We start from the raw sequence: 15214 nt of genomic DNA, 5'->3' as shown, positions 1-15214 counted from the left end.
GAGTGGATGGTGACCTGGTAGCTTTGGAGGAAGTTTGCTTTCTTGGCAAAGCCCGAATCACTCTATTTACCTTATCTTACTGCTCTAGTAGTGACAGAGGATCCAGAGCGTAATCTGTCAGGCTTTGGAGGTGACAGGCCTGCTTATGTTGAACACGGCATTTCATCTAGCACAAGTTGACAGCTAAGAGAAAGCATGTCAAGTATAAAAAGCATATGGCTATCGTTGAGGCCGATTAAAGGAAGAAATGGATTCTTAAGGACATTTGAGAGAGATTTCAAAAGAATAATTTAAGAACAAAGAAATGTTCTTAGAAATTAAAAAGATCCAAAATACTAATTTCATGAAGGCAATGTACTAAGGGACTGGCAAAGCTGAAAACTGAAACAGTGATCTACAAGTTCATTAAGTAAAAGTTCATTCTCCTTTCTTGGAGGGATGTTGTCTTTTCAATCCTCTTCTTCAGTATCTCTTGCTCTTTCCCTAAAGCTTGTCTTCTCTTCATTCATGTGGACTTGGACAGTCATGGCAACCTCCATCTGTGTGTCTCTCCAGCACAGCTTCTTTACACTAACTTACTTTGTGATTCAATATTGAGAATATCAGACAGCCCAGGTGGCTTAGCGAGTTAGTGCCGCCTTCAGCCCAGGGTGTGATCCTAGAGTCTCTGGATCAAGTCCCACATCGGGCTCCCTGCAGGGAGCCTGCTTCTCCCTCTGCCTGTGTCTGTGCCTCTCTCTCTGTGTGTCTCTCATGAATAAATAAATAAAATCTTAAAAATAAATAAATATAATAAATAAATCTTTAAAAATATATTGATAATATCATATTGGCTCAGCATAGGTCAGGTGTCTACACTTAGTCTAATTAACTGTGGTCAAATAGAGACTAAATAGTCTTACATGGTACCTTGACCATCTTATTCTGCATCATGTGGGTGCATCTGGCACTCTAAGAAGAGGATATTGCCTGGAAAGAAATGATGCACATCTCATCTACATCTAACACTAACTAACAAAAATATCCTGTGAAGATTCTGTTTCCCTTCCATGAGAAAGACCAAAAGAGAGCTGCTAGATATATGGGAAATACATCTGTGCTATCTAAATCTAAGCATAGGTAGAATTTAACTCTTATCCATAGTAAAATTAAAAATTAAATTTATCAACCAGATGTCCTCTAAAGTTGCTCATTTTCCCTTAGAGTCATCTTCCTTATGTGTAAGCATATGTGAACATTCCAAGGCTAAACCTCTCCAGAAGCCCTAACATTCTATTTTGAGAACACTCGTTTTATATTAATCTAGAGAGAACACATCCCTGGAGCTTCCAAATCGAAATGATAAATAATTCTTTAGCAATTTTAGATTGGAATGAGATGATGAATTAACTAGTGTTCAAGAAATGTCTAATTTTATTCGTGAATTTTTTTTTTTTTTTTTTTAGAGAGGGAGGGAGCAAGAACATGCAAGTAGTGGGGGCTGGCAGGAGGAAAGGGAGAGAGAGAATCTTAAATCTGACCTGATTTCAATCTCATGACCCTGAGATCATGACCTGAGCCAAATCAAATCAGTCACTTAACTTACTGAGCCACCCAGGAACCTTTGTGAAATTATTTCTGATCAAAATTTGAATATACAGATTTTTAGGTTGATGATAGTGAAAGAGAATTACAAACATAGTCATGTCCTCAAAATCATGTAATAGGGAAAGTTGGAAGGATGGTCCCCACGGGTCTGCAGTGTAGGAAGGTAGAAATGGCTTTGTCATCCACAGCTGCATCACACAATAAGGTACTCTGACAATAAAGCAGATTAAGGTCTCTGAAAAAAAGCAATGCTATAGGTGAGATGGTTATCCATTCCACTAAATGGGATATGGGACACATCTATGATAAGCAAATTTAATGCTGTCCAGTCTTCTTAGAGGAAGGCTTTTGAGAATACACACATTTTGTAAATGTATGCTTATGTAGCCAACTTGATTCTCCAAAGTAATAACATTAATTTCCAATTCATTGTGATATTATATTTTTTACTTTAAATAATTTTAATTAATAAATTTTAGCCACTGTTTTTATTTTCTCTGTTAATAAATTTCAGTGGCATATTTTGTTCATTGTAATTATGCACAAAATAAAGTAACAATGTTTTCTGGCTAATATGGTAAGAATAACAATTTTGGTAAAATTGTAAAGATGCAAACACCCTGAAAGTAGGGGTATTGTCTTAAATTTCAGCAGAGCATCTCTGTTAAAGCAGTTGTAATTCACAGTTTGGGATTTCTTGATTTTTTTAATGTCTTACTTTTCCATGAAGGATATAAAACACGGGGACTGGCTATACCACTTCAGCTTGATCAGTGCAACCAGTTAGGACCCAACCTACCACCACCACCATGGTAGCATGCTTGTAGCTTTCTTAAAGACTTAATTGGAACTTTTACATATCATGAGAGTATTTTATAAGCAACTATAAAAACAAGGACATGTTTTTGATTTATCACTTTTGGCATCTAGAAACACTGTTTGGGATTGCTAATAACTCCTATCAACCATCAGTTAAACAAATAGATGATTGGACTGAAATGGAAGGGTCTCCAGAGATTCAGAAGCCCCCCCTCCCCACCTTGCAGCTGCTAGCCAGTGGCCCTGGTGTGCCATGGTTCCTTTGATGAGCATCTCTTTGGCATCCTGGGGCCTCTGCACAGTGGGTCATGAGCTGTGAACAGGCTGAAGGAATAGTTTTTCCTATTAAAAATCAAATCTAGGAAAACAAAAATTGGTTAATCAAACTTAAGTCACTACATTTCTTTTTCTTTTTTTTTTAGCCTAAGAATCTTTTATTTTTTTAATAAATTTATTTTTTATTGGTGTTCAATTTGCCAACATATAGAATAACACCCAGTGCTCATCCCGTAAACTGCCCACCTAAGTGCCCGTCACCCAGTCAGCCCCACCCCTACCCCCCCACCCACCTCCCCTTCCACCACACCTAGTTCATTTCCCAGAGTTAGGAGTCTTTCATGTTCTGTATCCCTTTCTGATATTTCCCACTTATTTTTTCTCCTTTCCCCTTTATTCCCTTTCACTATTTTTTATATTCCCCAAATGAATGAGACCATATAATGTTTGTCCTTCTCTGATTGACTTATTTCACTCAGCATAATACCCTCCAGTTCCATCCACGTCAAAGCAAATGGTGGGTATTTGTCGTGTCCCGGCGTTGAAGTCATTACATTTTCAACGCTGTTAAAAAGATGTATTTATTTGAGTCAAACCAGCTTTTAAAGATATTTTATAATCTTATAAGTCTGTAATATTTAAAAGACGGCTTCATAAAAATGTATGTAACCATCTTTGCTAATATCGGGGAACCCAGGTGGCTTAGTCAGTTGAGCGTCAGACCTTTGGGTCAGGTCATAATCTCATGGGTTGTGGAATCAAGCCCCATGTCAGGCTCTGTGATCAGAGGGGACTCTGCTTGAAGATTCTCTTCCTCTGCCCCTCCCCCTATTTACATGCGAGTGTTCTCTCTTTCTCAAATATATAAATCTTCAAAATTCTAGCATAACACTAGGAAATAAACTCAAATCTAGTTTGTGCACATAATACTCCTGCACTAAGTTGTGCATTAAAAACGTTAGTGATTAATTATGTTTTATAGTCAGAGAACATTAGATTTTAATCATATTTTAATACATAAAAAAGATAGTAGGATGAGGATAGTCTTTGTAACCAATCAACAAAGATATTTTAAATGCACATAAAATAAATTATTTTAAGCTAAACATTGGATAATATGCATGTAATAAACAGGAACATGTTGGGTATGACTATATATCTGTTAGGTAAAATTAAGATAGAAGCATATATTTTTAGAGATAGATGGAGGGTAGATTGATAGAAAAACAGATCATCATCATCTTAATGGGAAAGTGGTATTCCACAAACCATATGCAGGCAAAAAACATTTTTCCAGCTGCATAATCAAATATTTTTAGTTTATTTATGATACCTCATCCAGTATCTTGTTGTATGTTCAAATGGGGAAAATACAACATCCCCTGTGGGATTGCTGTAGCACAACTGTGTCAGTGCTGGGCACATTTGGTGTTCAGTAAGGATTGTTACTACATGTTGCTTAATCTCTGCACACAGTTCCCCAGGCCTTTGCACAGGGGGCCCTGGTCCCAGGCAGAAATGTGAAGCCATTAATGTCTTTTGTGCCGGCCTTCACTTGGAATTCCCTGAGATGGGGACTTCTCTCCTGACCTTTCAGGTACTCGATGCCCCCTTGCTGCCTAAACAATCCTAAATAGTAATCTTTTTTTTTTTTTTTTTTTTTTTTTTTTTTTTTTTTTTGAGAGGGAGAGTTGTGGCAGAGGCAGTGGGAGAAAGAAAGAGAAAATCCTAAGCAGGACCCATGCCCAGTGCAGAGCCAGATGCAGCAGGGATCAATCTCACAACCCTGGGATCGTGACCTGAGCTAAAACTAAGAGTCAGACACTTAAATGACCAAGCCACTCAGGTGCCACAACAATCCCAGTCATTTTAAATATTACACTTTGTATACTTGAACTTGACTCAGCCACTTTAGGTCTTGTGTTCCTAATTTCACATAATACAGTAGCTGGTGTATATTAAATAGTCAGTAAACATTTGCTGAAGGAAAGCTTCTGTTCCAACTGTAGAGGCTCTGGCTAGAGCATTACACAATCACACTCTATAGGCTAACCTGCCAAGTTAAATTAATGCAGTGCTCTTAGGGCAGTGGCTGTGCAGTGTGGCATGAAGAGGTCAGTGGGCCCCCCTCAGATAGGCTCAGTGTTTCCTTGAGTGGACAGTCGGGGCTACAACAGACCTGAATGAGAACAGATAAGGATCTAAGAACTAAAAAACAATCCAATGCCAGGTAGCAACTGATTGTGGGTCAAATTTCAGGCACAGTGTCCCAGGCCAAGAGGTAAGAGCCAGACAATGTCACAGAGGTTAAAGTTGTTTCTAGTCAGAATGTGAAGGCAGGTGAAGGCTTGCCTGGAGGTACCTGTTGAAGGTAGAATCTGAGACACACACCAAGGTCACCTTCATTCTTTTCTAGAGATGAGAAGATGCTTCCTTCAGTGCTGCTCAGCCTAGTGGGCATGAAGGGCATGGCCAGTCAAAGTGGCCTTGATCTCTGTACTGGATTGAGCTGTGTCCCCCCAAAAAGACATGTTAAAGACCTAACCCCCAGTACCTCAGAATGTGACTTGATTTGGAAACAGGGTTTTGGGAGATATAATTGGTTAAGATGAGGGCACATGGTAGTGGAGAGGACCCTTAATCCAACAAGACTAGTGCCCTTATAAGTATAGGAAAAAACAGAAATACACAGGGGAAGACTCAATGTGACAACAAGGGTGGAAGTGGCAGCAAAGCAGCTGCCAGCCAGGGAACAGCAGAGATTGGCCAGAAGCTGGAAAGAGATAAGGAGAGGTTCTCCCCTGCAGGTGTACTTCCTACCTCCAGAATTGAGAGACAGTCGGTTTCTACTGTTTTAAACCAGTTTGTGACTGAAGCCATGGGATACTCCTACGTCCCTGAAGAAACATGCTGCTCTTCATCTACTTAGAAGTGCTGGCAGCTGTGTCTTTGGGGGATACGGGGGATGCCACAGCATCGATGCACATGTGGGTCTCTTCATAATTGCTGTGGCAACTACCCACTTTGGACATTCAGACCCTGCTCTACCCAACTGCTCCTCCTCTGGGGCCTATAACCATTCCTTGGATGAGACTATGCCTGTAGACTTGCTTCCCCTCAGTCCTATTCTAGCCCCATGGCCTCTCTTGCCATCCTCCTGCTGCAGGGCCAAGTATATGCTTTATCTTTCTTTTCCCAAGAGTAACAGGTTAAGCTTATAGCATACACCACTCTTCCTTTCTAGTAATCTGGAATATATCTTTATGCATGGGATGTTACATCTCCCTCTGCTAATGAAGATTCTGACAATGAAGTAGGCCACCAGAATACATCCTCTTCATTAATATTGAATATCTGAAAACAAAATAGAGTACTTCATTAAAAATATGCATATAGGACTGTTTTTTTAAAGAAGTAGAAATTTAGAAGAATTTACTTAAGGGACACCTGCGTGGCTCATTCAGTTAAGTGTCTGACTCTTGATTTTGGCTCAGGTCTTGATTTTGGTAAGATTGAGTCCTGTGTCAGGCTTCACGGTGGGCATGGAGCTTGCTTAAGATTCTCTCTTTCCCTCTCCTTCTGCCCCTTTCCCCCTTCTCTCCCTCTCTAAAAAAAAAAAAAAAAAAAAAAAAAGTGATTTTATTTAAATTTGATTGCATTTAAAGTTTAATTGCATTCAGGCTTCCAGTTCTGAAATAAATAAGTCATGGGAATAAAAGGCACAGCCTAGGGAACAACTGTCAGTGGTGTTGTCATAGCGTCACACAGTGACAGCTGGTAGGTGCACTTGTGGGGAGCAGAGCATAATGTGTAGACTTGTTGAATCACTAAGTTGTACACCTGAAACTAACATTTTGTCAACTCTACTCAGAAAAACAACAAATACATAGATTTAATTGCATTCAATGAACTATATGCTCTCTTTGAGAAGTTGTAAATGCATAGTCCTGAAGTAGCAATAGGTGATAGCATGACAATTGATTTTTGTAAGGCTTGAGTAATCATTTCTTAAATTAAGAACCATTAGATAAAGACAGGCCAGGAAGAGGCCAAGTCCAAATTAAGTTATGAAGAGGGAAAATGAAGAAGTAAAAGTAACTGTAGGGTCAAGGCTAAAAATATCATATAGAAAGTATAAGAAAGCCAATTTCTTGCTAAGGAGAGCTGTAATATGAAACAGGACAATCCTTTGATTGCAAATTTGTATGAAAATTACTCCAAAACTAAAAGAGCTTGGTACACGAATCTCACCATCTGGATGGTAAATGACAGAGTTGGGATTGGATCACATCTGACTTGGCTCTTGTCACTACTAGAGCCTCCTCTGCACAGGTGTCCATGTAATTCTTGTTCTTATTTTCCATCTGTATTCCTTTGAGAACAAAGTCACCCCTCAAGGGCCTTCTGTGCACCAAACTAATTTAAATATCTGGCTGCCCTGAATGCCACTTGTCATCATTGCAAGCCATGAGTATTGTTGTGGTAGATGTCTAGTTGCAAGTACAAGGCCTTGATGCTCAGGCTGACCAGGATGTCCTTGAACCCCCAGGAGCAGAGGTGACATACATGAACATGACCGCATACAACAAGGGCCGGCTGCAGTCCTCCTTCTGGATCGTGGACAAACAGCATGTTTACATCGGCAGTGCTGGCTTGGACTGGCAATCACTGGGACAGGTAATCTTTCCATATTACATAAACTCAGAGTTCCATCAGCATCAAAGCTCCCAGCTCCATAAAGCACCCCTCTACTGTGTCTGTGGTACATGAAACCTACAGCATTGATTTTTTTTTTAACTGTGTGGTTTTGATAGGCTCACTTCCATTTAATATAAAATGAGAACCCTTTCTTTGACAGAATCATGTTCCCCAAATGCTGCCATTGTTTCGGTGCTCTTGTAATTCAGATGCTACTCCAGATTATGTAGAGCAGGTTGGTGTGTAGTTTATATTATCCAAGCCTAAATGTTCAGCATGAGATCACATAATCTATGAAATCTATGAATCTATGAAAACATAAATTCACCGTAGGTAGTATTAGGAAGTTACATGTAAATGTAACTTCTGCTAACAGTAATTATTGGGGTTATTCCTTGAATAAATCTTCACATGAAAGTGTTACCTCCTCTTTGCAAATAATTCATTTCAAGTGTCTTAAGATACACTCGAGCAATCTTTAATTTTCAGGTATTTATTTGTGTCAAGGTGATCCATAGAGCATTACAAATCAGTTTCTTCCCACTAGTCAACTGATGGCAGGAAGTTCTTGATCCTTGGGTGCATGGTAGGAAGACTGAAGAGTTAACCACACATTCTGCACTCTTTAAATATTCAAATGACTGAAATTACCAAGTGAATTATACTGCATTTCTTATGGGAAAGAAAGCATGGATGTGCAGACAGACACAAGGGCCATAACTTGTAAAGAAAGACACCATCCCATAGGATAACTCTGATGGAGGGTAACATATTTGTACTGTTGGTTTCAAGCTAATTCACCATTTGCCTTCCAATTTCCACTGTTGTCCTATTTTTCTTCTTAACATGCCACCTTCCATGCATGCAAACTGTATTCTTTCTCTTTTATGGTTGAGGCAAGTAAGAGTGTCAAGCGTAAAATAAATATACAATGGGTAAACTGAGTACTAAAATTAAATACTAGTACTTCCCTTTCAAGGGAATAGATAGAGTGGAGTCAAAGTACCACTAATCTAGAGTGGTTTTTCCTAGTTTTGTATTTAAAGGCTAGTCAGAGTCATCTAGTCCCGAAGGTCAAACAACTATTGTTTTTAAGGAGACAGTCTCACTCCAGCAAGAAGGGACCATGGAAAAACATTTCCCGATCAGTTTTGGGATGAAGGCACCATCCAATTGCTTATTTTATATTTTCTCAGGAATTTGAAGGTGCTATCTACTGATATAAAAGCAATTATTAGCAAAATAATAGTATCAATTAATAATTGCAACAATAATAACTACTGTATATTGTATGCCAGGTGCTGCTATAAGCCATTTAAGTGTATTACGTAATTTAAGCCTCACAGTGATCCTGTGATGGAAAAAACTATTCTTGTCTCTGTTTTAAAGATAAGTAGACCTGCATCCAGAATTAGATTTCAGTATTAAATTTTTAAGACAATTTTTTTCAGTATTAATTCTGATAGGAAAAATATAAATTTTGATTTAGTACATCTCATTTCTGGTGGCCCTTCAAACATAGATATAAAAAAATATGGATTAGAGGCACCTGGTGGCTCAGTCAATTAAGCGTCTGAGTCGATATCGGTTTAAGTCATGATCTCAGGATCATGATGTCAGGCTCGCCTCACTGAGCTCGTTCAGTCTCCACAGACCGCTTGAGATTCTCTCTCTCCCTCTGCACCTCCCTTCTGCCACCATGTTTTGCAAGCACATACTGTCTCTAAAATAAATGATAGATAGATAGATGATAGATAGATAGATAGATAGATAGATAGATAGATAGATAGATAAATGGATTATAGCAATTTTGGCTTACATCAGAAACAAGAAGTAAGGCTAGAAGAGTATTAAAGCCTCATTAATTCAGAGTATTTAGAGAAAAATAGCCTAATTTATGGAAATATCTGAGTTTATCTTTTGCTAATCAGTAAGCATCTTTTGCCTAGAAATTTTCAGCTGGGCCTTTTTAAATAAATAGATAAAATTGGTTCTGTAACAATATTGATTACATGTAACTTCTGCTAAATGGTTTTTAACTTGAGAATCATTTGCTTTCTTTTCTTTCTTTTTTTTTTTAGAAAATGCATTTCCCTACCACCAAATTGTATTTCCGTTGTCATTAAGTGATATAAATTGACAGAGTTTAAAGTTCTGTGAATTCCATTTGAATGAGGTTTGAATTATTGAGATTTAATGCCACTTTTCTTCAAATTTTCGAGCAAATTATCTATAATCTCCCTAAGCAGATGGACATAAAATATTCATGTATTGGCTTCCCTGCTTGAGATTTACTCCTTTGTCTCTGATTTATGCTGTTTGTTTTGTAGAAAAGTAGGTCGATCTTTTAAATGTTCATACCTTACCTGTGTAGTCATTTAGACATGGATCTTCACTGTGAAATGTGACATAGTCCCCACTTTAAACATGGTAAATGCAAATGAAGGATGGGCTGCAAGTTATTTCCTGTTACTCAAGAGAAGACTCAAAGCCATCTCAGATCTCTGTTTGCTCACATTCTGCAGTGGTAGCAAGTTTCCCTTCACCTACACAGAAGACCAAATTTGACCAAGAGTCAGAGGGCAAAGTGGGAAAGGGCCATGACCCACCTCTCTGTTTCACAACTAGTCAAGTTCCTTTGCTAAAGTTCAACCAACTCTTTATGAGTCATTTAATGCCCTTCTCAGTAAGGAGAATTGCCACCTCTCCTTTATGCCACTGTGTGAGCTGGGCCTCTAGATCTGTCCCTCCAACCTCGTCCCATGGCTGCTTTGTTCTCAGCTCATAAGCCACATAATGAGAGGAAGAATAACAGTGGACTCCTGAGATTCCTTTCCTTCAAAAGACCAGCTCAGATATACCAGCGATGTTTACTTTTAAAAACATTAACTGGATATCATGATGCTTAAGTATGGAAGAAGTGCAATACAGGATTAAAAAACAAACTTATTTTATGATCCACTATAAATTCAGAAAGGAAGCCATGAAAAGGTTCTCAGCTCTCTCTTAAGTAACGGAAATTCAACTGAGTAAATGCAAAGATCAAATTGGCTTTATTCAACAATTCGTGAATTGGGCAGCATCCCACATAGCAATAGAAAGGAACTCTGCCAGGCTGTACAAAAGAAAAGGTTTTTAAAGGTGGAAAGGAGGCGGAAAAGGTAATTATTAGAAAGAATGAATTGTTGTAGGCAAGGTTGCCTTCCTAAGGGAAACAGGAGAGATCTATCCAGTAGATTATTTCACTAGCTCGGGCCAGGTAATTCCATGCTGATTGGTTAAACATTACATTCCAGGGTGGTTGAAACTGCAATTAGGTTTGATATTAAGCCTCGGTTTGCTAACATGGGATTTAACATAAGTGACTCCATTTTGGGCCTGCTGCCTCTTTTTTAACAATTCCAAACATCCCTGTAAGGAGAGGGCTGGTGAAGGGTCATACTCATCAGCTATCCATGGAAACAGGCGCCTGGGTAGGCTGGAAAAAAGCTGCAGTATGGAATAAAATGTATACACTGGTGGCAAATGTTTAAGCCATCAGGGATTTCAGGGCACATATCTTCGGTGGAAATCTGCATTCTTCCACTGGTTGTAAATTTAATAATGGGTTAAAATCCAGTAGGGTCAGGGAATTGGGAAGAGGTGAGTGGAAGAAATCTTTGTGTCATTTTTTCCAAAAGGCTACTGTGTGTGTGCTAGGCAATGTGCTAATAACTTCATATGTCCCCTGACACATATGAAGTTTGTCCTGACAACTTATGGGTGGTTATGATCACCATCTTCCAAATGAAGATAACATTAAAAAAATAAAAACAGAACAGATCCTATTCTGTTGCTCATCTCTCCTATAAAACTGCAAAACACTCTCTAACCTGTGTAGGAACTAGGCGTTTGGAGATGAGCCTCATGTGCTTTAGATCAACAGTCCAGTCGGTAGAGGCTGTATCTTTCGTTTCATTCCTAGCAATTTGAGACACGGGTGAGCATCAACACAAGTTGCCATTTCCTGCTAAGCCGAACTTTTAAAAATTAAAATAAATACCATTGTTTTTTTCTTAACAATTTTTCCCATTTTCCTCTTAGAAGAGACTATTCTTTGATGGGGGTGGAGAGGAGACACAGCTGGGGAGAGGACAGGGTTTCAAACTCTTCTGCCAGAGCATTTAGCATCCCATCAGCTCCCCTGCATCTGTGTGTTAGCTGCTAATAGAACTGAAAACTTTTCTTTCAACACCCACCTCTCCTTCCCTTCCTCTTCACACTGACGCACGAGCACTGTCTCCTACCTTGTCCACCCTTCCCCATAGTGTTTGGGATCGCGCTATTACACTTAATCACCTACCTTGAACTCGTTTTCCTTTCAACTGTGCTTGACTGTGTGGGATTTTTCTTGATCTGCCTCAGTGTGGCATAAAGCACTGCTCAGCAGGACCCATGCATTAGAGCAGATTTTCATTTGAGCAGAGTTGTGTGTGAGGCAGACAATTACATGAAGAATTATAATACATTTTCCAAGTGTCAGATTCAACCTATTTCATCAGGTTTATATTTTATGAAGCTTTCTAGTGCAATCAGATTATTACCCATTATTGCCTTCAATATATGGTAAGTGGGAGAAATAACAGTACTAATAATAAAAGCTTCAGTGTATTGAGGGCTTTCTCTGTACTAGGCATTCTTCTGGGCATTGAAAGAATATGAATTTACTTAATTTTCATAATAACCCTTCATTGTAAATAATACTACTATTGCTTCATTTTAGAAAGGCAAAAACTGAGGCACAAATCAAGTGACCTTACCGAAGGTCACCTTCTAGGAGGTAGTAAAATGAGAATTCATATCCTGGCAATCTTTGTCTAAATTCCTCACTCTCATTTCACCACTAATAATTTTTAAAAATAAATCACACTTATGAAAAATCATTTTCTTTCATGATCTTGCTGTGAAGCAAAGCTGTAGATTTCATCTCATTTGCTCTTTTCTTTAAGAAAAGCTTACAACACTGTTCCTCAAGAAACCCTTTACTCACCTCTTTCTGACTGCACACCTCTGACGACATGATGGCCACAGATGGACACTGACTGTTGCTTGGTACCTGAGTTCTGCAAACTCTCTCAACCTCTGGGTTGGATTTTAAAGACTAGAGAGTCAATATGTGTGCTTCTATATTTATCTCATCAGACAGTTCAGGGTGCTCCCCTATAATCCACCACCACAGAGAATCCTGTAGGAGGAAAGGGAACAGTACCACAGGCTTTTCCACACAGGGGGTCTGGATTTTTGAGTCTCGAGAGCACCTAAAACCACCACGGAGGAAACACAAAATACAGCACTAACAAAGCAAACAAAAGACTAACCAGTGTGTGACGTAGCAAGAAAAGGGCACAGCAGCCTTCAAACCACAGGGCTCCGGAGGTGTGATGTTGAGGGAGAAGCTGGGAAGGAAAACGTGAAAATCACGTCTTTAGAAAAGGTTACTTTTGCAACTTTTTGAACATACTCTCTTAAATGAATACTAGCTGGGAGTTCAAAGCAGCATTCAATAGGTTCATTGGTTACAAGAATCTGGCAACTCTGCAGCGGGGAGATTTTTAAATAATATTTTCAAATATAATTAGAGCAAATAGGAATAGAACTGTTAATAATATATTTTAATTCTAGTCCACTTTTGTTCTGAAAAGGAGTATGTTGACTCAGGCTGCTGTGGGATGCAGGAGCCCCGTGACCGTGTGGCAATGAGACCATCAGTGTCCCGTACAGGGGTGGTGGGCACAGAAGCTCAGCGTGCCCAGGCCTACACCGGAGCTTGGGTGGGAGAGTAGACTGGGCCCAGGCTCTCCCTGGAATCCAGAATCCCTGAAGCTATTAATCTTGGAACTGGAAATTAGCTCAGAGAAAAATCAGTCTAGTGTTTCCCAAGATGTATCTTAGGAAATGCTATTCTCTGAGAGGTGAACTCTAATACTCCCTGAGAGGGAGAAATTATGGGATTCATTTAATTAGGTGTCCTTACTATGGGGCTCCTCAGAGCTATTGATAGGCTAACATGCTCTGGGAATCACTAAGATGGTGGGAGAGGATGAACATCCATTAAATCTGTTTGGCCACTTAATTTTATGGATCAAATATTCATTGAAGTTTCTGTATTTCCATAAATGCTGTTCTAAGGTGATACTCCCTTCACAGATGGGAATACTAAGGTGAAGGGCTGTGTTGGCGAGGATAGAATCTAGTCACTTACTGGAGACCCCTCATCCCTTTTGTCAGGTTTTAGGAGTCTCAGGCAAATGTTTGTTCACCACACATGCTACCTTAAGAAACATTCCAGAGCTGGTAATTGTAGGGTTCTGTCTCCTTAGCAACAGAACAACTGGACAATTGGCAATCTGTGGGGCTTACAAGTGGGAAAGGTAATCAACGGAGTTATTGCACATTGACTCCAACAGAGAACTGCACTAATCATGGTAGAGGGTTTAAAAAAAAATGACATAAACCTACAAAGTTTATAATCCAGTTTGAAAAACAAAATATTTAAGCATTCTTCAAGTGAACATGACCACCCAGGATATTTGCCAAGCAACGGCATAATTTGTGGGACCCAGTACCAAACGAAGATGTGGGGCCTCTTACAGTAATTTAGCAGGAACCTCAAGATGGTGACAGCAGAGCAATTACACCAAGCATGGGGTCCTGAGTCAGGGTCCTCTGGGTTCCACACCAGATGCCATGAACACTGGTGCCGAAGTGGAGGGCTGGCAACAAATACTTTGGGGACTCCGAGAAAAGAAAATCCCCATAGACTGAACAGTGAAGACCACAGGTAGATGTTGGGATTTGATCTGACCTTAACTGAAAGGGATTCTGGGCAAAGACACGGAGCTGGGAACCAGCGTGGCACGTCAGAAGATCTGCACTCAATCTCTCGCTGGACCAGCATGTGCCAGTTGCAAAGCCCTTGGGCATAAAGCTAGGAAAGACATGGATAAGCCCAGGAGGGCCTGAGAGGGCACAGTACAGGGTGTGTGGATTGAGTCCAGCAGGCTACAGCAGACATGAGGATCGCGGTCAGGGCCAGGACCTGCAGAACTGGAAGAAACCTCCACAGAGGACGTGGGGTGGAGGGGTGAGGAGAGGGGGAGACAGAGAGCCTGTGGCCAAGATCAAAGAGAGAAGTGACAGGATTGGGTAACGATGGTGAGAAGGTCAGTTGTATCAGCTTGATCTCCGGTTGTTTCCTCAAAGTGTCCAGATGTTGCTGTCAAGATACTTTTGAGGTGTGATTAACACTTAAATCAGTAGACTTGAGTAAAGCAGATGACTCCCTGTACTGAGGGTGGGCCTCATCCAACCAACTGCAGATCTTAAAAGCAAAGATTGAGGTTTCCAGAAGGAAGAAATTTGGTCCCAAGATGACAATGTAGATACCCTGCCTGAGTTCCCAGCCTGCCAGCTTGGCCTGTGGATTTCGGACTTGCCAGCCCCTATAATCACAAGCCAGTTCCTTAAAATAAATCAATCTCTCTCTCTTTCTCTCTCTCTCTCTCTATATATATATGTGTGTGTGTGTGTGTGTATATGTGTATATCTGTATATACGTATGTATATATGTGTGTGTATGTGTGTATATATACATATGTGTATGCGTGTATGTATATATGTATGTGTGTGTGTGTATATATATATATATATCCTGTTTCCAGACAGAAACAACAGAACATATTGGAACCAGAACCAACAGGATATTCTCTGGCTCTGACTAGAACAGACAGTGACTGTGAGAGCTAGAAGGAAATGGAACAAAGAGACCTGGCAAAGCTGGGTCATAGTGACTGAC

The 15214-nt window shown here is 39.8% G+C and overlaps 1 protein-coding gene and 1 long non-coding RNA gene across 11 annotated transcripts in view; one reads left to right on the top strand and one right to left on the bottom strand.

The window, feature by feature from the left end:
• PLD5 (phospholipase D family member 5) overlaps positions 1-15214 on the top strand; it is a 414584-nt gene that overhangs the window by 268334 nt on the left and 131036 nt on the right. For all 6 annotated transcript variants that reach the window (XM_038542689.1, XM_038542692.1, XM_038542693.1 and 3 more), the window contains one exon: positions 7232-7359. In XM_038542689.1, coding sequence (XP_038398617.1) covers positions 7232-7359 — 128 coding nt within the window. The remainder of the gene's footprint in view (positions 1-7231; positions 7360-15214) is intronic.
• Positions 1409-13685, bottom strand: LOC111096684. 5 transcript variants are annotated; one of them, XR_005362188.1, is made up of 8 exons: positions 13622-13685; positions 12738-12815; positions 12410-12604; positions 11253-11340; positions 9747-9926; positions 5503-6036; positions 2627-2764; positions 1409-1822 (listed from the first exon to the last, which is right to left on the bottom strand). It is a non-coding gene; the product is annotated as an uncharacterized LOC111096684 (long non-coding RNA). The 5 variants fall into 5 exon arrangements; XR_005362189.1 differs by lacking the exon at positions 11253-11340; XR_005362187.1 differs by lacking the exons at positions 11253-11340; positions 12410-12604.

Source organism: Canis lupus, chromosome 7 (genome assembly GCF_011100685.1).
Source record: "Canis lupus familiaris isolate Mischka breed German Shepherd chromosome 7, alternate assembly UU_Cfam_GSD_1.0, whole genome shotgun sequence".
Classification (NCBI taxonomy): domain Eukaryota; kingdom Metazoa; phylum Chordata; class Mammalia; order Carnivora; family Canidae; genus Canis; species Canis lupus.
This window is presented reverse-complemented; position numbering and strand designations above follow the sequence as displayed.